Below are 22,087 nucleotides of genomic sequence, written 5' to 3' on the forward strand. Positions count from 1 at the left end.
CGTAATCTATTCTCAGCTGTGGGGCGAAACGAAACAAAACCCATAACAACCCTCCACCAAGCGTACCACCGTGAATGGCTCGTTTTGCTTTGAGAATTGAGCAGAGCAGAAAAAAAAAGAAAAACAGACACCACGCTGGGGCTGACGGCCATTGGGGCTGCGTTCGCGTGTTCACCAGAGGCTGAAACATTTATTTTTATTGAACGGTTTGGTTTATGTCCACCCCAAAGCCTTCGCCATTAATCTTTCCGATTGCTCGCGCTCGCACCCATTTGCACTGTATTAATGCCGCTTGTCCTTTTGGCGCCCGTTTGGTAGCGCGAGTCGATGGTGGAGCCGTCTGGTGGAGCTGATGGAGGCGCCTGGTCCACCATGACCACCAATGGACACGGGTTGTGCACGTGACCGCGTGATTGCCCCACATCCCAGGCGCGCACACGATCGATACAATTAGAATCCCAGCACTGCACTGAAATGAGGGTGCAGATGGAAAATGGTTGGGAAACGTGCAATACATGACAATAGCAAGACCCCTTTCCAATTCACATTGATGCTGGTTACCGTTGGCCCTTCCAAAGGCCGATAGATTAATCAGCACCCCGTTCACTGGACCAAAAGGACATACGACCATGGCTGGTAAAGAACATGTTTTTGCGTCCAACACGCGTGTGTTCGCGCGCCCTGTTCTGCGAGTACATTGCATTCCACGATACGTTAGTTTGGATGCCGCAGACTGACATAGCTGAACCGGCAGGCGAGTCAATCGATAATCACGTGAGATAAGCCCCTCAAGGACGACCGTATGGGAACCAGGCAGAACGACCGCTTTACATTTGCATACCACGTACTGGTGAGCGCCATTTGTGTCACTCCGTTTTTTTTTCTCACCGTACTGTAGGACATGATTTCGCGGAGCAGACGAGATCGAACAAAAATCGATCCTAGTCATGACACACGAATGCCGCACGTGGTGTAAGTTATTTTACATTTTCCAGCTCCGGAATGTACTGCTAGCGAAATCCATTAACATCTAGATGAAGAAACAAAAAAAGTCCACTAGACCCACGATGCCCGGACAGATCGACAGACCCACCCACTCCATTTTTGTGGACCAGCGTGCATGGGTGGAATATAAATTGCCCCAATTTACTAGCCACCGAAACCTGCGGCCCGCCAGAGCCACAGGCGTAAGCAGTTGTCATGAAAAAGCCCCCGTCATCTCAGCTTTAAGCAGCCTTCCCTTTAAAGCCTGTGTTCCGGCACGAAACGTGATAGTTGCCCATTTGGCTGCGGTCCGGAAACGGCGACCTTTCTCGCGATGCCAGCCGGCTGCACTTGAGAATCGTGCCGGAAGATACGACCGCGAACGCGAAGGGAGTGATAGCCCGAACTCGGGGTGATAGCAAATAGCGTGGGTGAATAAAAAAAAAGCGCCACTTAACGCGGGCTGTGGCGCTTTGACCCCTTCCAATGCCGTTTTTTTGAATGGATTTCTCCCTGCGGAGTGCTTATGACTTTTCCCAGCGCCCTTGAGAGGGAGCAGCAATTTCCCGTTTGTGAAACATTTCGAAACACACCCCAGCAAAACGATGCGATCTTTGCGTTTGTCTGCGTCATGCGAGCCGCATTTTCATCGCGGAATCACCACACGTACTGTACGGGGCTTTTATTTGAATTTACACGAAGCACTTCAACCACGAGGCCCCCCGTGCTTTGGCAGCCAACGGAGCTGAACCTTCGTCAACTCGGTAGCCAGGCTGTCCGTTCGTTCGCCGTTTCGAGCAAATATTGACGGATGCTGCCCACTTCCTTCCAATCTCGGGGCGGCCACGAGCACCACCCTGAGGGTGAATGGTTTTGCTTCCTCTTCGCGTGACGTCAGGGAAGCTTCTTTCATTTTCGCGGCATCGATCGATCGTTGGCGCAAACACAGGCACGCTCGGAAAAAACGTTTAACATACGGTAAACATTGGTTTGAGTTTGCTTTCTCCATGGAATTCGCCTTTCGGTGAATGGCAGAGACAAAGTAGCCCCTTGGAACCTCTTGCACATCTCCGGCGTGAGCTTTGGGAAACTCGCGGGGGAAAAGTTTTCCGGAAGTGGCTTGAAGCTTCCTTTTTCCCCCTCGATCGGAGGGGTTTTTTCCTGGGCTCCTGCGTAATATCAGCTTGAGGCAGGCTTATTACGGTGAATGTCCCGAAGTTGACGTCAATCGTAAGCTACAGTGCTAACGATGTTTGGTAACCATGGTTGCAACAAGTTCGAGTAAGTAGACTTAGAAAGAAAGCCTGCTATAATCCAAGTATTCGTTCCGGTTGGCTTATTTCTTCAAACCAATTTTGCCAATATACATTTCCTGATACATTTTTCCCCATCCGAAACCTTATTATGAACAAGTTTGCATGTTCTGTAGTCAACTGCACCCACAGCTCCTACAACTCCTAATAAAGGCTACATCATTGCTTACAATTTATTGATCAATCTAGCGAGAGAAACCATCGAAAGGCTCACCTGTCGCACCTGTAGATTGCGTTTCGTAACAGTTACCTCGACAAAACCTGCAAGACGTATCGCTCCGTGTGCCATTTCGTGCTCATATCTTATTAACATCGCAGAAATAAATGGCTCCATGAGCCATCTCATATCATGGGGTGGCGTCCTGGCTTTTGATTCTTATGAGATTACACTGAGAATACCCAACCGTCAGGGTGTCCTTGGTTGATGGAATCGTGCATCATCATCGGCTGCTTTCACCACCAACGTGCTTTAGTAAGCCTTTTCCCAGGTGTTCGAAATGGCAAGGAGCACAACAGAGCAGTAGGAGAAAGGGAACCGTAATGTACATTACCTAAGATGTTGGATAGGGATGTTGATAAGGGCTCGTACGTAAGAGTACTCCCACGAAGAAAAAAGAACCTTCCTATGGGGGATTCGTTTCGCTCGTATATACTACGGCAAGACGACAGTAATGGGACGATCCAGTAAGACAAAAAGGGCTGCAATGAAGCCCGAAAAAAGGCTACTTAAGCGAACTCCCGACAAAACGATTCTTTCCCATGCAATCAAGCCAGAAGATGAGAGTCTGAATAGTAGCAAGAATGGGGCCTTCGTCTGTTTTATTACCGCCACATCTGAAGGCCACGTTTGTCGGAGTTGCGTGCCATGCAGCATCCGCCTCCTGCTCACACCAAAGCGACCAACACCATGCCGTTCAAGAGGATTCTCTTACTGTTGCGAATGGCCGTTGACCGCCTATCGACGATGCTCCGGCGCTTTTGGCTGGCGTTTTGAGCATCGCTCGTTCTGAACAGGGTTCTCGGCGCTCTTCTCTGCTCTAGCTTGTTCGCTTTATTTTCACTCCAACACGACGGTCTCCTCGACGCTCATTTATGCTCGAAGCATCAGCCTTCTGGCCATGCTGCACAGTTCGTGGCGGTTGCTATTTTTACCGACGCCGTCCGTACGAGATTACATCCGTCCCGTTGGTGTTGGGGCTTCCCTTGCTTGGTTCTTCTTGGCCATCGTCCGCTCGCAATAGTGCCGCCTAAACTGACACACACGCACACACCTTCGGACAGCATACTTCGATTTCACTTTCTTATCGGGGAAAATTCGCGACATTCGGGTGGATGTTTTTATTAGACCCAACCTTTTCTGCCTTTGTTTCCGTTTCACTTTTTTGTTTTCGTTCCCTTTCCGTTCGTTCCGTGTCTTTGTACAGCTTCGGATTTTGTGCTTTGTTTCCAATTTTCAATTTGTTATCCCAAAGGTACAAAAACGAACGCGCTGGGAAGAATATATAAAAAAAAGCTGGACATAACCCAGCTATCCAGCAGATTGTGTCAACTTCGAATGGTTCACATCGATCGGTTTGTGTCCCTAGAGCGATCGAAAGGTCTCTGAAGTGGGGCGTAAAATTAATTTTTCAGACCCAACGAAGCCTACGCGGTGATGCTGGCCTACGAATGGGCCTGTAAAGGACCGTTCAGGATTGAATAGAGATTGAGGCACGTGTCCTCGAACCCGAGCCAGCCAGATGGTCGCACACTTTGCAATATTCTTTACAACTTTACACCACTCTTACCAACTGCCGTTGCTTCAATTTTTCGCTACACCACCCGCGTGGACAGTCCATTATCATGCCGCTTCGCCTTCGTGCGGTGCGTATTTGTTTAAGGTAATAAATTTGTGCCCCCATTAGTAAACATCTCGCATTTCAGCTCTTCATCAAATGCTTCCATTAACATATATACACCAGCACCGTCCAGCGACCAGCTGATGCCTCCGGCAAATGGTTTGCTTTTGTTGTGGTTTGCCGCTGTGTGCGTGTGCCACTTCCACCGGGTGGATTTTCCTGCCGCCCACCTGATGCCTGCCGGTTACCCAATCAAGGTATGGCAGGAAATAGATGGTGCTCCATCAATCCTCTTGCCAGCCTCTCAGACCAGCAAAGCCAACCGTTCAGCCGGGTTGTTTGCTTTGGTGCTGCCGCGTTGGGGGAAACATTTCCGCCAGGTCGTTATTTACCTGCGTGCTGCTTTCATCGACAATGGTGCAAAATTAAATGGCCGAAAAGCGAACCAAATGTTTACCTTTATTTGCCCGCCTTTGAGCCGAAGCTGTGCGAACACGGTGCAATTGTTTCCATTGTACAGCATCCCTTAATCCTCTTCAATGTGGGTGCTTCGGTTTCAGTTTGAGTCAAAATTAACGTTCCGTTTTCGGGGACAATTTAATTTTCTTTTTCTAGACCCACGCACACAAACATTTCGAGCACAAAAATGTGCTGCTTCAACAGGCGCTCGTGAAAAGAGCAACATAAATGCCATATTAATGCCATCCCGATGCATTCCACCGGCGTGGCATGGTGGACTGCACTTGCGATTTGATATTCAACCCGACCGAAGCACGTGTTCGGCTATTAATCTTTTTTTCCCGCGATGCGCTTCCACACGTGCCCCGGAATGCCGGCTTTGAAGTATCGAACGTGGCACATCCCTCGCGCGATCGGTACCTTTTCGCTTCGCCTCGTAAATACCGCACCCTAAGCGAGCAAGTGGATGTGGTCTTCGCATTCGAATGACCTTTTCAGCTACTTGCATCGCCGATTTACGACCCCCTGTGCCACCGGAATTGAGCTGAAGCGTCGTGCTGATGCGCCCGGCGAATAAACCACTCCCGAGTGGGCCATCATCATCCTCTGCGCCACCAAAGGGATGGATTAGAAACCGCGGGCCTGCGACGAGTCGTTTGCAGCACCAAACGGTGACAGTACGGTCGGGTTCGGATTGAGGTTCGTACGCCCACAGCTGCATCCAAATAGCAACGCGATGATGCATCACCGATGCTGCTGGGTGATGCGAGGGAAAACTGCAGTGCGGCTCATAAGGAAAAGTCGAAAAAAAACGCAAGAGAGAGAACGAGAGAGCAAACACGAGAGTCTGTGAACCAGGAAGTGGAAAACTGGCACCCGTTGGCACCCACACCGACGCACACGCGGCACGTCATCGTTTACCGGCGGGCGTTTTCCAACGCTTTCCCGCCGAGGGCACTCGGAGGGATGCTGGGAGGCGACCCGTACCGGTGGAACCGTGCGTTGGTGGTTGTGAGCGAAACCGGCCGGTTGAGTGTGAAGCTTGAGACCGGTTACCGGTTGGGCTGCATTCTAAAATTGAAACCCGAACCGCACGGCTGACGGTTCGGGATGGCATGACAAAAAGGGGTACACGGAAGGTTGGTGGAGCAAATGGGAACCTTTTTCTTTTCCTGGTCACATCATTTCAAACATGCCGCAAGGTAAATTGGGAAAAAATGCAATCCAAAGTGAAGTTCATTTGTTTTTAGTTGGGAAAAAAACGTCAATAAATATCACGTCCGGATGGAGCTAAGTCCCTGTCCTAATGCGTGACGGAAAAAAAAACCCATCCAAACGAAACCACCACGTGGCAGTGAGAAACAAAAAAAAAACGAACGAAGTGATGGAAGTGATGTACCAGCCGATGTTTCTCGAGTGTCGATGAAATATGATCCATAAGCGCATCGTCCGCTGTTCGCAACCTTGTTGAACGTTCGCTACCTCCTTGGTGTTGGTAGCAGCCGTTACCGTCGCCGTCGTCGCCGGTTCTGCTGCTGTCTGGCTTCGGGCGGTTTGCTTGCGGCAACCGTCTCTCACCCGTCTAGGTGGCCCCTGCACCCTCCCACACACACACACACACGCGTGGTTTTAAAAATCAATTTTCTTCCCCAACCGGGTGCGTACACACGCGCTTACACATTTGCCCGCCGTCGGGCACCGTTTCACACACTTAACCCGCGCAGCCGGCAATCGAAAATCACATCCTCCTTTTAAGAAACACCAAAGAATCTTCCCGCCTCGGTCACTGCCTTCACGATCCGCGTCCTCGGATAGCTTTCCAATCGGACTCCAATCGGACGGCTAATGTGGGCTAACGGGTTGTGACTGCTTTAGTGGCACAGCTTCACACTACTGAGATGGTTCGATGCCACCCGCGGCACGGTGGAAAACCACCGGAACGCTCGCAATATAACTCATCTCGCCCACACACCAGCACCCGAAAGGGGGAAAGGCGCAAACCATTCACCGTTGCGTGCGGGCACCCCCAAAAGAAAGGAAGCTGCTGAGATTTTCCCGCACTCAGACACACACACACACCGACACACGCTTGCACACCCGCACACACAAGGCTGAGATCGGACCCGTCTCTATCCGATTCCCGTCCGGTGGAAGAGGTGAACGGAACAGTGAAAATGGGGAAAAAAAAGCGAGAGAAAGAAGAAAACACACGCAACCGGTCCAAAGACCGTCCCGCAGCGAGCGAACGAGCGAGCGAACGAGCGAGCGAACGACGGTTTGGACGGTTGGCAATAAAAGGGAGCGACCGGAAAAATCCCGCACCCGCACCGTACCGTGGTCGAGGTGAGACTGAGGAAAAATCTCTCACCCTGCGGCCCTCACCCGCAAGGGATACTGCGCAAAGCACCGCAAACCGGCAGGATGTGCCGGACGGCGAGCGGCGTTACCGCGTTACGGCGTTACGGGCGATGCTCTCGTTTGAGCGTTACTATGGCGGTTGCCTGGCCTGTGCAGGGCGATGGCGTTTTGACGTTTTCCGCGAGAGTTTTCCCGCGCGTGTGTGTCGGTGACGTCACGGAATGGGGCGAGATGGTGGGCGCCATTCGGGCAGCCGGGCTTCGGTTTCGTACGCTTTCGTGTAGCCCACTCGCGGCGGTTTGCCCCGTCGAATGCGCAGAATTATTTCACCCAACCGTTCCGTTGTTTGCGCGCGTGTGTGTGTGTGTGTGGGTGGGAAACAGGCAGGCCTGCATACGAATGCCACCGAATGGTGTGCGTATGCCGTGTATGTTTCCTTCCGCGAACGAGTTTTCCCTACAGCTCGAAGGCAGCGATTTTCCACGCTCCATCGCTACGCTGCTGAGTGGTGGTGGGTAACAACCGAACCGGGCGGCGCTTTCCACGCGAGTTCGATCCGAGTGAAAGTGAAAATCACGACCGCCGGCGGTGTTTTATTGTGCGCTGACGTCACCGGCGGTGGTGCCTCGGAATTTGTCACCATCGTCGTCGTCGTCGTCGTCCTGCGACGCAATTGCAAGGGGAAAAACCATCGTGATGGGGACTAAATTTGGCACAACACGCCACTTTTGTGTGACGTCCCCGTTTGCCGACGGGGGTTTAATGGTGACGTCCCAGATTTCCACCCAGCGGTGTACTGTTGTTGTGCGTTGAGATGCGTGCAGTGCTAGGGTTATAAATAACAATACGCAATTTTTTTGGTCGGTTGCACAAATAGCAGAGGCTATTTCGAAACACCTTTCGAGTGGTGACGTCGTGGAGTTGTCTCGTGAAACACACGAATTAGCGAGCGAGATTCAGACGTGGGGTAAAAACCACATCCAAACTGGGCCACAGTGTCTGGAAAGTTTGTCATCTCCATCGAGGCATAAATTAATTTCATACCCAAACCATGCTGATCCCAACACGCTGGCCATAGTTTCGCTCGTCATCAGGGTGTAAGCATGAAACCATCCTTGAAGGTGGTTGAATTTAGAAACAATCGAGCAATATTCGTGCGTTCACTCGACAGCGGGCGCTACTTTCACGTGACGTCACGGTGAGCGTTTTTCCGGACGCTGTTTCCCGCAATGTTTGATCCATTTCGGTTTTACGGCAATCGCCCCCGGCCGGTTTCAAGGGTTTCCTCGGCATGTTCCACCGCTGTAATGACCACCAAAACGTAAACAACGCGTAACAGCAGTCGACCGAGAAGCAAAGCGCCAACCAAACCACGCCGGTAGTAAACAATCGCGGGCCAGCACCGGTAAGAATGAGAGAGAAAAAAAACAACCCCATCAAACAGGCCCACGTTGCGAAAATGACCTCGTTTGGTTGCGTCGTTTATGAGCGCGTCGTGGTCCAAGCGCGCCTCAGACGACAACCGAGATCGATAGTGGGAGTTTTCCAATCGAGGCGACCAAATCCACGCGAACTGCATCAATGTTTGCACGTTTGGCTGCCGAAATCGAAGAGCTCCCCACGGACCGGCTGCAGAGTCGCATAAATAGCACACAAACCCACCCTCGATTGGTCGTTTGGACGCTGGCACCGGGCCAGCACTGATTGAACCAATTGTCTGTGGTTCACGTAGACCGGCATCGGCATCCCGAAGGACGACTATTTCGAGCGTGGTGCACGGGATCGGTGCCGCACGATGACGTCGCGGAAGGGCTCGTGCTGCCGGGAGCTGATTAAAAGTGGCTGTTTTCCTTGGGTTAAATATAATACCGCCCTCTATTTGTGACGCCAGCATCCGTTGCGCGAATTTCGACGCCATTGTAACTGCATTAAGGTGCACGAGGCGCCCTTTGTTGCATTGCACTTAAATGGCGCAGGGCATTTGACGTCATTTGTTCGTTTCCTCTTGAGGCGCTTTTCAATATTTACCATAACCAGCATGGGAGCACTGAATGGAGGATGCTGCATTCGGTGGTTGGATGCTAGAGATGGTGCATTATCTTGCCCTTGATAAGACCAGCGATCGACAAACTTATCAGTTCAACCATGACATTCAGTTGTAACACTGATATACCTTGACATGGACCAGAGTTGGAACTGATTAATTTATTTTCTTCTACTTCAAGTTCAGTTTTTCGTTGTTCTAGTACCTAAAATCATTAGAACAGCTACCAACTTTGTTAGTTGCATGTAAATAAAAAATGACGTAAGGATCAAAATAGAAAAAGATTTTAAGGAGTAATTTCGATTGTCAATATTTACGAGCTCTTGAAGAATTTTGTTTACGAATTTCTTATTTTTTTATTTTGGTTTATTCCGATATGAAGTATCTAGAACCTTAAAACCCGTACTTTGACGACCACTGGCCTCAACCTTCTGATTGAGCGCGATATTCACGATCGCCAAAACGATCATAATGCAGCCTATTAACGTTCCATCGTCCGATGCCGTCTGTTCAGAAACCACAAAGAACCATATATAAGCTCCCGTTCCAAGTAATTCCAGCAGTTGAAGTTTGAGAGTGACCTCCAGCCCGTGCCATGTGTGGCATCCTGTGCATATTTCGCCGTCTGGATCCTCGAGCAAATAGACACGTAGACAACCCGATGCAGTCCCTTCGCGAACTTGCCTTCCGAAGGTCTCGAAGGCAACGGCACCGAGGACCCGACCACACCGGGCTGCTTGTGGATGAACAGGAAGGATTCGCACTGGTACAAGAGCGCCTGTCGGTGGTCGGTGTCAAGACGGGCCGCCAGCCACTAACGTCCACCGACGGCACCGTCCTTCTGGTGGCCAATGGAGAGATCTACAACTACCGCCACCTAGCGAGTCTCATCGATGGCTACGAACCACGCAGTGATTGTGACGTGCTGGTAGCGTTGTACGAACGGGTTGGTCCAGACGAACTACTCCAGCAGGTGCGTGGAATGTTCGCTTTCGTCCTGTATGACCGCAAAACCTGTGAGCTGCTGGTAGCTCGAGATCCCGTCGGAATCATTCCACTCTACGTCGGTTGGGATGATGCCGGTGGGTTGTGGTTTGCCAGCGAAATGAAGTCTCTCGTTGGTTACTGTACGGATGTCAGCGTGTTTCCTCCGGGTCACTCATACTTTGGGCCTCGGGAAGGCTTCGAAGCGAGACCGTATTTTAACGCACCTTGGATGACGGAAATCCCTACGGATACCGCAGATCTGACAGAGTTACGCCACCGTCTAGAGGCTGCCGTCGAATCGCATCTGCAGTGTGATGTCCCACTCGGTGCTCTGCTGAGTGGAGGACTCGATTCCAGCCTCATTGCGTCGATCGCGACACGATTGTTGCGAAAAAAGCTAGCCGATCCAAGCTACCGGTTAAAGACGTACAGCATCGGGTTGGCGGGAGAAGGATCCGATCTGCAGTACGCCCGGGCGGTAGCCGATCACATCGGGAGTGATCACACGGAAGTGCACTTCAGTGTGGCGGAAGGACTCGACCTGGTGCGAGAAGCCATTTACCACGCGGAAACGTACGACGTAACGACAATCCGATGCATCGTGCCAGTGATGTTGCTTGCCCGTGCCATCCGTGCCGACGGTATCAAGGTGGTCCTGTCCGGTGAGGGTGCCGACGAACTGTTCGGGGGTTACCTGTATTTTCACCAAGCGCCTAACTCCGCCGAATTCCACCGGGAAACGGTACGACGGGTTAGTGGCCTGCATCTGTCCGATTGTCTGCGCGCGAATAAGGGTTGTGCCGCGTGGGGAGTGGAATTGCGAGTGCCCTTCCTAGACACCGACTTCTTGCAGTACGTGATGGCGATCCGGCCGGAAGATCGTGTCCCGGTTAGCGCGGACGGTGCCCTCGAGAAGAGCATTCTGAGGCGAGCGTTTGCCGAAGATGATTATCTGCCACCGGATGTGTTGTGGCGACAGAAGGAGCAGTTCTCGGATGGGGTTGGGTACACCTGGATCGACTCCATCGCTCAGTGGGCTTCGGATAGGGTAGATGAACGGGATTTTGAGGCATCGGACGAACACTTCCCGTTCAATACGCCTTCCACGAAGGAGGCTTTCTACTACCGGGCTGTGTTCGAGGAGCTTTTCCCGGGACAAGCCTACGCCGAGACGGTACAGCGATGGGTTCCGCGAACGGATTGGGGTTGCCCGGAGGATCCTTCGGGTCGAAAACAGCGCGCGCATCGTGCGAAAGCGTGTGATCTCACGCTTTTGGTGCAGATTTGTTTTCTTGTGTTCTTGTTTTTTTCTACTCAACAATTAGTCTGGTGCATAAAATCAATGTCTGTGTTGCTCAATGTCTATAATAATGACATTCCGTGATATAATAATGCCATTCGCATTATTCGTATCGTTTTATCATAGTTTGTAGCGTAACATATTGATAACACGGAAACGGACAATAAAGAAGGAAATCTCTCCATTCTTCAACCACTTTGATGACAGCTCATCGAATTGATTCGATCGTAGATGACGACACATTTCCGATGCATTCAACAGTTAAATATGTAAACCTAGTCAATAGAGCATTACAATACTAGGTGAAAATTATTCATTGTGTATACGTTACATCAGTAGAATGTTTCATTAGGGTCTGTTACAAAGCTGCGGCTGAATGGAATTGATAATTGAGATGACAGTGACGAAAAAACTGTAGGAAAAAACTATTTATTTACAGCCTAAGAATCGTTGATAATGCTCCATTGTTAAGAGCATGCAATAGCATTCCATTAACCGAAGATGAAAAGAATACTGTCATCAAAAGTTCATTAAACAAAAAAAAACATGTCCATTATACAGCTATATCGATTGGCAACGCAGAAGGACGATCGGACGAAGGACATCGCTTAGATACAGAATAGAAAGACATGGATATAAAAGACCGTTCTTAGAAGACTCTTTTTCACGCAATCAATAAACAATGATTGTGACAGTTTTTTTGTTATAAGCTAATAGATATCCTTTTTAATCGGTTTACTGACCAACGATCGTGCTAGATCAGTGCATTTACATTTCCAATACACTCGAAAGAAACCGATACTCGCTTTCCATTGGCGTGACGCTCGTTACATCGATATTCCCCTTTTTAAAAACCCCCTATCTTATCCAAATCGCTCCCAGCCCCAAGACAGCCCGCATGGGTTAATTAAAAACTAACATCGGCGCATGAATACGCCGTCACAACGTCTATCAAACATCGAAAACATCGGCAAAGCGACACCCTACCGGCGAGGGTGGCCATCAACAAGCCCCGAGGTCACCTAGCCGACCTAACCGGCCTGTTAACAAGCACATTAAACACTTGTCTGCGCACCGCACTCCACAGGCCCCCTTCGAGACTTTCCCCCAATTAGGCAGAGCCGAGGCCCGCGGGCTGATTTGATTACAAAAATTTGTTAATTAAACCATCGCAGTGCGGCTCTCCCACAGCGCATCCCAAGACACCGAACCGAGCCATCTTTCCAACGCTCGCCGGCGACCCCAACCCGGTCGGAGGTCAATCTGCGCCCCCGGGGCCCGCTCAGATGGGGCTGATTGAGCATAATTAATTACGCCCTCTGGGCTGTGGCTGATGTTGCTGATTTAAGTTTCCTTTTGGGAGGCGCTGGTCGGAAACCGAAGAAAGATGAATCCAGGCGAGTCTTAAAGTCACGCTTAAACGCACTTTATTTGAAAGGGAAAAAATCGTAATACAGTTCGCATACTGATCATAAAGTCTTACAGGTAGAGATGGGGTAAGCTATGAAACGCACAAAAATAACTTAATCCAAGGAACGCTTCCTTTTTTTTCGCATCTACTAGCGGCATGGCGTCGTGCAAATCCCTTCTTTGGAATGATGGTGTTGGAATGGAATGAGCAACAACAAAAAATTAAAGACAAACTGCAATGTAAAATACAGCACAAAATGCACCACCAGGACATAGATGTTCCGAGACGGCGATGGATGAGAATGGCACGGATGGTGAAAAGACCAAGTTTCGCTGGCTTAGTGCAGCCGTTTGACGAAAGCGGATGCAACAGCCAACAGGACGAACGTGATCAGTGACATTTCGCTTCGGAAACCCGCGTTCTGGCAGACCTTCCGTATGGACATCGTCGAGAGACCGCGGCGTCGCAGCATGTTCCGGATGCTCTGTATATCCTGTTTTAAGGGGAATGAAAATAGAGGGCGACGTAAAGCTGCAAAATCGAGACAAAACAAGGCGATAAAGAAGCACTACTAACCTCCGGTCCGAGACCCATCGGGAGGCGCGACAACACGACCGTAAACTGCTGACCACCGGGTAAGCTCTGGCAGAAGTTGAGCACGAGCTGATTGTTGATGGCTTTCAGCACCTGAACCGTCCCTGTGAACTGCACGTACTGCAGCTGAGCCAACGAACCGGATTGAGGTGCAGCGGACAGCCAGAACCCAGGCCGGGACGTGTTGTATCGCAGCGTGTACTCGAGCGTATTTTCCGATTCGTCCCAGATCAGGCGCAGCAACCGCATACTGTTCGGTTCCTGGTGCTGCTGTTGTCCCTGGTACTGGTAGCCTCCCGAACCCTGTTGGCGTCGGTTCTGCGGATCGTACTGACCCTGGTTGGATCCCTGGTGGCCACTGTGGCCGCCTCCACTAGCGCCGTATCCGTAGGACGTTCCGAGCCGCACGTTATAGGTCGAACCGAGCCGATCGGCGTATTTCGTGTTGTAATCGAAGGTGGTCTGTCGGGAAGGTCGGCAGGTGAGTGAAAAAGGACGAATCCCTGGAAGGGCACTCTCGGAACCTACCTGATTCATCACGTCCGCCAGGTGGATGACGACGCAGGTCTTGTACACCACTTCGCCCTCTTCGTAGCCGCCATGCGTGATCACTTCGTTTCCGTACCAGATGCCCATGATCTGTAGCGAGAAGGACGATCGTAGAAGATCACCATACAAAGTTTTCTTAACTTCTACATGCTGTTCCAATATATATGCCTGAAGGGATTGGCGTGGAGTTTCTTCCTTGCAGTCATGAAGCTAAACCACGTGCCATTTGTACTGTGTGTGGAATGATTCACCCGTTTGCAGACCGAACGATAGAGCAAGATAGCTCCATCCCCTATGTTCTTTGTCAGATCTTCGGAAGGGTAGAGCGTTATTTGGCAATCCTACCCCGATTCCAACCCTGTGGCAGGCGACACTTTCCACCGATCGGTTCTCGGAGCTCGGGATCAATTGAAATGACCCCAACGAGGGTGTTGCTCGGTTTGATACCCGGTCCCGGTTTCAGATCGACTCATAATTACACCGACCGAACGCGTATGGCGACGACAGATGACTTCATTACGCTGCCATCTTGGAGGTTATAAATTACGCGCATAAATGAGCGGGGTCGAGCAATCCAACGAGATGGAAATCGATAACGGAGAGCCGGTTCAACTGCACCCAATGCCCCCCAACAGAGCCTCAAACAACTGCTCGGTGACTCATCATCGCCGAATGGTAAGAAATCTCATGAGCTCAAACTCATGGACGCGCATTATCGCAATAAAAAAAAGCATATTTAATGCCCGCCACGAGTTCGATCCGCTCAGTTCCTCATTGAAATTGTATTCTACTGATTTGCATTGCGCTCGTCAAATGATGCAGCAAAGCGCATTCACAAAGAGCAAAACCCCTTCATGCAAATCGCACCCAATCAACGCGATCTCACCCTCCCCATCAATGATCGCACACCAGAATGATCGTTCACGTGCGAACTCTCGCCATGCGTTAAGCAGCTCACTCGTTGCTGCGCCGGAAATGCAACTGAACCCCGCCTTGGGAGGTAATATTAATTGTGCGGCTGCTGCGTATTGAGCGAGCGATCGCACGAGTGATTTCACTGCTGGAGCACATGGTGAAGTGCAAATGAAACAAAAAATCGACAGACCCATGAAAACAAACCCTTGCGCTTAGGGGAAACAAAGGGATTGCGTTAATTCGACTTCCGTACCAAATGGGGTACGTACGTGTTGGGGCGTTCATTTTTTTCTAGTCAAGCAAACACCAACATTAATTCATGCTAAAATAAGACACTTTGTCTGAAGCGATGAAGATGCGCTCTGAATCGATCACTCACCTGCTCAAGATCGAGCCCTTGCTGTGGGTTTAAATCCAAACAATGTTGCGAGGGTAAATTCGCTCGGTTTTCAGCCGAACTCGACCCGTACGCTCCATCAAGCCGGCTACCGATCAACACGATCAGCAAACCCACCAGCACCGGAAGCTGCACCAACGATCGTCGACAGGACATCGCAAAGCTGTTCCCACGTGCGTGTCCGGAACGGCAATCGATTCGCACACCAATCGTCACACAAATACGAGGCACAGCCCGCAATGTCCCTCTGAGTGTCGCTTGTTCCGGTTCTGTGAACGTCGCACGGCTCACACAATTGCCTACCAAAAATCGCGATCGTACACACAAACCGGACCACAGGTTAAACAGATCGGACCACAAACACCCACATACACACACACACGAGCAGACAGAACCCCCGTAACAGGTCACAGGGGGGTCGCAATGGGTGCGTTTTGAAAAGGGCGCGCACACAAAAAAACACGTCCCGTTGCGAGCGATTGCGTTCGACTAAACGCGCGTCCCATCGAGACGGGCGCTTTTGTACGGTGCACCCTAATCGCGAGGCGTGAGTGAAATGGCAGCATCCCCGCCGATGAGCGGTTCTCTCGCTCGTGTCGCTTCCAAAGTGATCCCTCGCCCGACCATCCCGGGACCAGGCCCATTGGCGCCGCTGGGCACACACACACACACTTCCCTTTGGGGTGGTGAATTTTGTTTACGGGCAGCCAGTCGAATAAGGCGCAGGGGTTGGGGTCAATAAGGGATGTTGGGATGGACGGGCGTGGTGTGGGGTCGAGGACGATGAAAGTGAAACTATTTCGTCCTCTCCAGCCGCCATCCTTATCGACGCAACGGACGCCATTAGGCGAGCGGTCCTCCTTTCAAGCTGTCCCCCGGGAACCGGGAAGGGCTGGCAAGGATACGGTGGCACCGACAGTGAGGTTGGAGCCCTTCCGACAACCCACACCACCCTGTGGAACCGTTTTTGCTTCCTTTCTTTTGTTTCTGGCATGTTTTTTTTTAGCTCTGCCCCCTCCCGATAGGGATTCATTTCCACGGTTCCGTTCACGGGGAAAACCCCGAAAGGACGACCGCCGGTTGCGTTTGTTTGCCAGCGCGTCATTTATATAGATCTGACGACGCGGAGACGCATCCAGCAGCAAGATGAATCGGTTCCGGTTGCGTGCAAATAGGGTGGCTCGTTGATCGGGGGGTAGTTTTATGGGGTCGTAGGATTTCGGGAAAATTGGTCGGGATGGGCGAGAAAATCCCCACCCACTTGCTAGCGATGCTAATAGTTTGCGAACTGCGCCATTTCCCTTTCTTTTTTTTCTTTTGCAAACTCCTGCCAGGCTTTGGGGGCTAATTTTTAATGCCGGGCTAACTTGTGGCGCATGTCGCTCTGTGCGGCAGGCAGTAACCTAGTTTTGCGACAAGTGGAGATGAAGCGGGAAAACAAGATAAGCATAATTGACTCGAGACACTCGAACGCGGAACTGCTTTCGGTTCTTCTCTAACGATATCCGAACGGCCTTATGCGGCCTTATGCTGTTAGCGTTGGCATGTGTCACGCGTTATGTGTGCGTGTGTGTTCGATATTATCATTCAAAATTGCGTAATCTTCAGTGAATGTTCGATTCGCTTCCCGGGAGCTAATGTATTCCAGCACCGCCTGGAAGAGAGTCAGTACATTCATTCTCACGCAAAAAGCAAGCGAATATTAGCTACGGCGTATAGGCCATGTACGCAAATGAATCCCCATTCCACAGCAAGCGATCACGTCAGCCACCACCAGAGCCGAATGCGCATGCCCATTCCCTGACCAAATGATCGAGTTACGATCGAGTGCTTTGAACGGCACCAACAAATTGCATCACAATCGCATGCGGCTGCATGGCTGTCGGGTTCCCTCGCGATCATCATAATTCGCTCGCCTTTACTCTTTCTCGCGCACTCACCGCTCGTACCATCGCGTTCTCGACAACGACAACGACATTTTGATCGCACGATACCATCCAATCATCCCTCTGCAAGACCTCGACCGCAGTTAAACGGGACCCGCTCTCAGACTTCACATCGGCAGGGCGTCCATCAGCAGCATTTCCGACACCATCGTCTCCAGCACCGCTCTGCACCTTGTGTGGATGGAATTTAATTTAATAAACCGAACAATTAAACCCAGCACACGCTTGTGCCATCGTTTTGCCGAAGAAGCGGCAATGATTCAACACCGTGTGAGACAATGCATGCTGCCGGCGTGCTGTCTGGATGGGAAGTAGTAATGGCACGAAACACGGAAGCCAAATCTACAACCGAACCCGTTAGGTGTAGCGTATTTATGCGGCCTTTTTCGAAGGTCAAGGTTACGTGTACGATGGACAGTTTGTAGCCACCTGCCGAAGGTGGGGCTGCTGGAATAATAGGACCTGCGAGCTGATAAGGCACCAACGCGTAACGACGACGAGGTGGCCGAGTGGTTAAGGCGTTGGACTGCTAATCCAATGTGCTCTGCACGCGTGGGTTCGAATCCCATCCTCGTCGGAGAAAAGAAGGAGGGTTAATGATGTGAAATCACATTTTTGTTTAAATTATCCTTCTAAGGACATATGCACGATCATGCATGCTGCTGTATGTATATGTTTAGTAACTAACTAGCTTCTTCTTGTTTCACACTCGTTTTCATCCTTGAATTAAGTTCCTAACGATGAGTTGAAACGCGCTCATGGGAATAAGCTGTGTGATAAGAAGGGATTTACAATTACCCTTTTTAGTATGAAGTGTTCTTTTATTTTTGACAATATTTTGAAGCCATTCCTGCAGATCGTTTTAAAGCAAAAAAATCTAGATTCCTGTTCTGCGATGGCTTACATTGCCAGGCACAAAACATTTCCCCTGCGTTTTCGAAACCATATGAGTCAGAGAGGAGCGTGCATTTGTTTACCGATCTCAAACATCGAACTGCTTCGAAACCACGCAGCCCCTTGCGTTAAGAGACGGCTACTGCTACGGGTTGCTTTTTTTTTTTCGTGGCTCCTCATTAAAGTGTCAGTCAAAACGAACCGTTTCGAGGAAACGTGTTTGTTTCCCCGTCGGCTACATATTTGCAAGTGATCGAAATGCCGGCTCCGCGAGGTGAAGTAAACAAGACGCGTTTCTGGTTAGTTGATTTAGAAAAAAAAGCACACACACATTCTGCCACCAAAAACCCTTCGCTAGCAGCTGGGGCAAACACCCGCACAAAGCTCGCACATTGCGCAAGGACTCTCCAGTGGGAGCGGCTGTCGCTTGAGCTATCCTGTTTGCTCCAACGCGACCAACGCGTGTCGTTTGTGTTGGTTTTAATTTTTTCATCCGTTTGCTTGATATTGGCATGTTGTTTAATTATTTTTAGTTGAAAATTACACAGACCTTTTGTTGATAAGTCACCATGGCAAATACAACAGTTGCGTTCCGGTTGCTCAGAAAAGGGCCGCGCTTATCGTTTGATAACAAGCCGCACGGTCGAAGGCATGCTAATATCGACGACGTAAACGTGCTGCTGCGTGGTGCAAGAAATATGCATGATTAGTGACCATGCATTGGATATGCTGGAAGGGCGGCATCACAGTACAACGAGTGTGTCAAGTGGCCGCGTCCTTGAACAACTTTAGAGGCTCAAACTGATCGTAGATCATAACTAATCGTCATTGTACGCCATATAACAGGGGCGGCTAGTTCTTCTTTACTATAAAAAAAATTCTTTCCATTTTCTTGCATTGTTTCTTTCTCTTTCTCTCTCTCTCTCTCTCTCTCTCTGTCTCTCTCGTCAAATTCCATTCGTTACATGTTTCTAGCAAGCCCGTGTGCATCGAAACGTGATGCCCAAAAAAATCGCCTTATCGCGTGCTAACCACTTACCCCAGAGGTGATGAGATTGTCGTCAATGTTTTGTGTAACAAAATGAGAGCAAGACGAAACAGGGCGTCAAAGAGAAACAGAGCTCCTAGCGAATCAGCTAAGCAATCGAACCGGCACGAGAATGAGAGCGTTCGAATTAGACGAGTTCTAATCTAATCGGTTAGCCTACGGAGGGCAAATAACATTTGTTTACCGGGTCCGAGCTTTTTTCACGAATGCAGTTCCGTTCTCACTCGTCTAGCGTTCGACATTGACCAGTGTGTGTGTGTGTGTGTCTAAGCTTGCCCTCCGTAAGTGACCGGTTGGTGCAAAGTGCACAGTTCGATCTGGCGTAGTTGGTCCTCTAACTGCATCCATTCGTCCAGCAGGAGTATGGAGCGACGATCACTTCACGTTCACGGTGTGTCCCACGTGGCAGGGACAACAACGATCGGGCGCAACGGGAAGCCTACCAACGAATCCTTCGATCTATTCGACGAGCTGGAACTGCTGCTTCAACGCAAGGGCCGTTTGGCAGTGCTGCTAGTTACCGTGGTTGCTTTAGCGTTGTGTTTTCTCGTCGTCGGCATCCTGATGGCCACCGGGATACTTTTGGTAACGTTTTTCCTGTTTGTCTGCCTTAACGAGATCCCGGACGAAGCCACCGCCACACCCCACATGGACGTTCTGGGGACCATTTGAAGGAGGAAGCAGACGAAATAAAGAAAAAAAAAGCACACTCATTAACATACACACACTAAACCCCATGGCGGTGCTTTCTTTCCGACGATCGTTGATCCTGGGGAGCGGCGCACGAATTCGCTTCAACAATCAATTCCTTACTCCAGCATCCGAGCACCGTGAGGAGATTAAATTTAATTGGTGTCTGGGTGGCGTGCAACGGCGGAAATTGAATTTAATCGGTCAGCCCCCGTTCGGTTGGCGACCGGCGGATCTGGCAGTGTTTCTCCTCAGCCGACCGGCTGTCGACGCCTACGTATCCTCGGACGGCGTGGCGAGCCCGAGAAGTTACTTTAACTGCACGGAGATGACGACACATCGCCATGCGGTAGAACGAAAAATTGGACACATCAAACCAACCACAAACAAAGGGTTGAGAAAATATTAATTGAAACAAGCGTGGGCACTGCTTCTTTCGTGTGGAGCAAAACTGTGACCGGGTTTCGCAACGGCAAGGCAAGCGTTATGCTGTAGCCGAAACCTACCGGAAAGAAAACTTTGCTCTTTCGCTTCTTTCATTTGCTGCAGTACCGATAGCCAACTGCTTTTTCAAACGCCAGGATATACGCGACAAAACCGTTGGAGGGTGAAAGATTAGTTCAATTTATCGTGTAATTTATTCAGCTGCTTAGCAAGCATCGTATGAATATGGCAGGATAAAAAGCTCAGGGCAAATTTCAAGCAACCCAAGAAGTCAGCTGTTTAACCTACTAAAAATACGAACCATACACATGATCCATTGGCCTCATGTTGTTCATTTATCAAGAACGCATTACAAAAGTTTCTTAGGTATCAATTTTATTACATAACAACGATACACATTTTGGTTTGATAAGAAATATTGTTCTAACATTCTAACAACATGTTTTTAATATCTAAAATCCCTTTTATAGTCCTTCTTATGATTGATAATTATAAGATGATGATAACGATTTATGGATAATTTGCTTACTTAAAATAAGCTTCATGCTAACAAATGCGATTCAGAAATAATGTTGGGATTGCTTAATCCCATAGATTAATTGCATCTCTATGCCTTCGGTAGGAAAATTCTTAAGAATCGCGCCGTATGTCGTCGGAGATAGCTTCCCCAAGACTCTGCAGTCACCCGGACTCGCTGTTCGACTGCTCGGTTAGTCGTTAAATGTCGACTCCAAGTAACGTTCATTCGTTCAATCGTCGTTTCCATTTCGATTAGCTTTTGCTCCACCGACTCCAGCTTACGGTTGCTCTCTTCAGCCGCTTTTCTTATGGTTTCGAACTGTGTGTTGCGGAAATAGTAGTTGATCGATGTGGCTATAATGCCCAGTAGTGCTCCTACACCGGACGCTATGATTGACCAGTATTTCACGTTATTAGCCTGAGTTCGTTCTTTCTCGTGTGACGTCTTAACCGCCGCCGTCAGGTGGGAAAATAGTTCCCGTTCTTCCTGGTCGATGATTTGGAAAATTTGGTTTTTTTCCTTCTCCCGAGCCAGTACCTGAAAGAATTGGGCAGTGAAAACATGAGCATTGTGAACCATTCATACCGGATTCACTTGTAACCGCTTACGTCGAATTCTTGTTTGATCAATTCTACATAACGATGTTCGCCACGAATTGCCTTCTGCAGCTCCACGTAAATGTCTTGCAGCTGCTTGCGTACTAGGGTTAATTCTAATAAAATATGCCGCCGCCGTTCCTGTACCAGCTGCAGCTGATCCTGGATTTCTATCACCCTGTTTTGAGCGAATTTCACCTCGTTCATTCCGCTGAACTCATCGTAGAAGCTTTGCGCTTCGTAAAGCTTACTTTTGGCCAGATCTATAAGGCTAATACGGCGTACGGCTATGTCCGTTCCCTGACGCGATTGATTTTGGCTATTCGTTGGATTTGTTTGTGAAGGGATACTGTAATATTGAAACGATTCTTTCCTCAGTGGTTCCGAATCAACGACCTTTGCTTGCTCTGCCAGACAACGTATAATTATGATATTGTTTGTGCCGCATGACGACAGTTTCAGCCCATGCTTTATGTAGGATACGCTAATACGTGTTAGTAACATAATTGCCTTACAAAATGCACCTTGCTTTTAACTAAGAAAAAAAACCGAACTGGGAAAATTTCTACACTACTATCACATTGTTTATTTTGAAATTCATTACGACCGGCATAAGTGACGTTATGTCAAAATAAAAATGTCAAGAAAGGATTGATTGCCTACCTTTTTCAGTAGGCGAAACGATATTGTAGAAAAACTGAGAAGAAGAAGCAAACTGAGAAAAAATCATTCCAGTTCTTTTATTGAATAAAGAATCATATTGTAATTACTTCGAAGAAAAAACGCTTTGAAAAATATTC

At 49.5% G+C, this 22,087-nt stretch overlaps 3 protein-coding genes and 1 non-coding gene across 4 annotated transcripts; 2 read left to right on the plus strand and 2 right to left on the minus strand.

Annotated features, from left to right (window-relative positions):
- Positions 1-9,657: 9,657 nt before the first annotated feature.
- Positions 9,658-12,012, plus strand: LOC128730480 (asparagine synthetase B [glutamine-hydrolyzing]). Its single transcript, XM_053823528.1, has one exon. The coding sequence runs from the start codon at positions 9,658-9,660 to the stop codon at positions 11,365-11,367; it is 1,710 nt and encodes a 569-aa protein (XP_053679503.1). The 3' UTR covers positions 11,368-12,012.
- A 699-nt stretch (positions 12,013-12,711) lies between these two features.
- On the minus strand, positions 12,712-15,509 carry LOC128731889 (uncharacterized). Its single transcript, XM_053825042.1, has 4 exons — positions 15,132-15,509; positions 13,817-13,927; positions 13,271-13,750; positions 12,712-13,187 (listed from the first exon to the last, which is right to left on the minus strand). The coding sequence occupies exons 1-4, from the start codon at positions 15,303-15,305 to the stop codon at positions 13,032-13,034; spliced, it is 921 nt and encodes a 306-aa protein (XP_053681017.1). The 5' UTR covers positions 15,306-15,509; the 3' UTR covers positions 12,712-13,031.
- Positions 15,510-17,590: 2,081 nt separating this feature from the next.
- Trnas-gcu (transfer RNA serine (anticodon GCU)) lies at positions 17,591-17,672 on the plus strand. Its single transcript has one exon. It is a non-coding gene; the product is annotated as a tRNA-Ser (tRNA).
- Positions 17,673-20,778: 3,106 nt separating this feature from the next.
- On the minus strand, positions 20,779-21,791 carry LOC128721518 (mitochondrial potassium channel-like). Its single transcript, XM_053815280.1, has 2 exons — positions 21,300-21,791; positions 20,779-21,228 (listed from the first exon to the last, which is right to left on the minus strand). The coding sequence occupies exons 1-2, from the start codon at positions 21,789-21,791 to the stop codon at positions 20,779-20,781; spliced, it is 942 nt and encodes a 313-aa protein (XP_053671255.1).
- Between the last annotated feature and the right edge of the window lie 296 nt (positions 21,792-22,087).

This window comes from Anopheles nili, chromosome 2 (genome assembly GCF_943737925.1).
Source record: "Anopheles nili chromosome 2, idAnoNiliSN_F5_01, whole genome shotgun sequence".
In the NCBI taxonomy this organism is placed as follows: domain Eukaryota; kingdom Metazoa; phylum Arthropoda; class Insecta; order Diptera; family Culicidae; genus Anopheles; species Anopheles nili.

What these genes read in the sequence shown, in the direction of transcription:
- LOC128731889 (XM_053825042.1), bottom strand. Translation starts at nt 15,305, where the DNA reads ATGTCCTGTCGACGATCGTTGGTGCAGCTTCCGGTGCTGGTGGGTTTG. An exon ending in AAGGGCTCGATCTTGAGCAG is followed by an intron (nt 13,928 to 15,131) that starts GTGAGTGATCGA and finishes TTCTCGCTACAG; the next exon opens with ATCATGGGCATCTGGTACGG. An exon ending in CGATGGGTCTCGGACCGGAG is followed by an intron (nt 13,188 to 13,270) that starts GTTAGTAGTGCT and finishes CCCTTAAAACAG; the next exon opens with GATATACAGAGCATCCGGAA.
- LOC128730480 (XM_053823528.1), top strand. Translation starts at nt 9,658, where the DNA reads ATGCAGTCCCTTCGCGAACTTGCCTTCCGAAGGTCTCGAAGGCAACGG.
- LOC128721518 (XM_053815280.1), bottom strand. Translation starts at nt 21,791, where the DNA reads ATGTTACTAACACGTATTAGCGTATCCTACATAAAGCATGGGCTGAAA. An exon ending in TGATCAAACAAGAATTCGAC is followed by an intron (nt 21,229 to 21,299) that starts GTAAGCGGTTAC and finishes CAATTCTTTCAG; the next exon opens with GTACTGGCTCGGGAGAAGGA.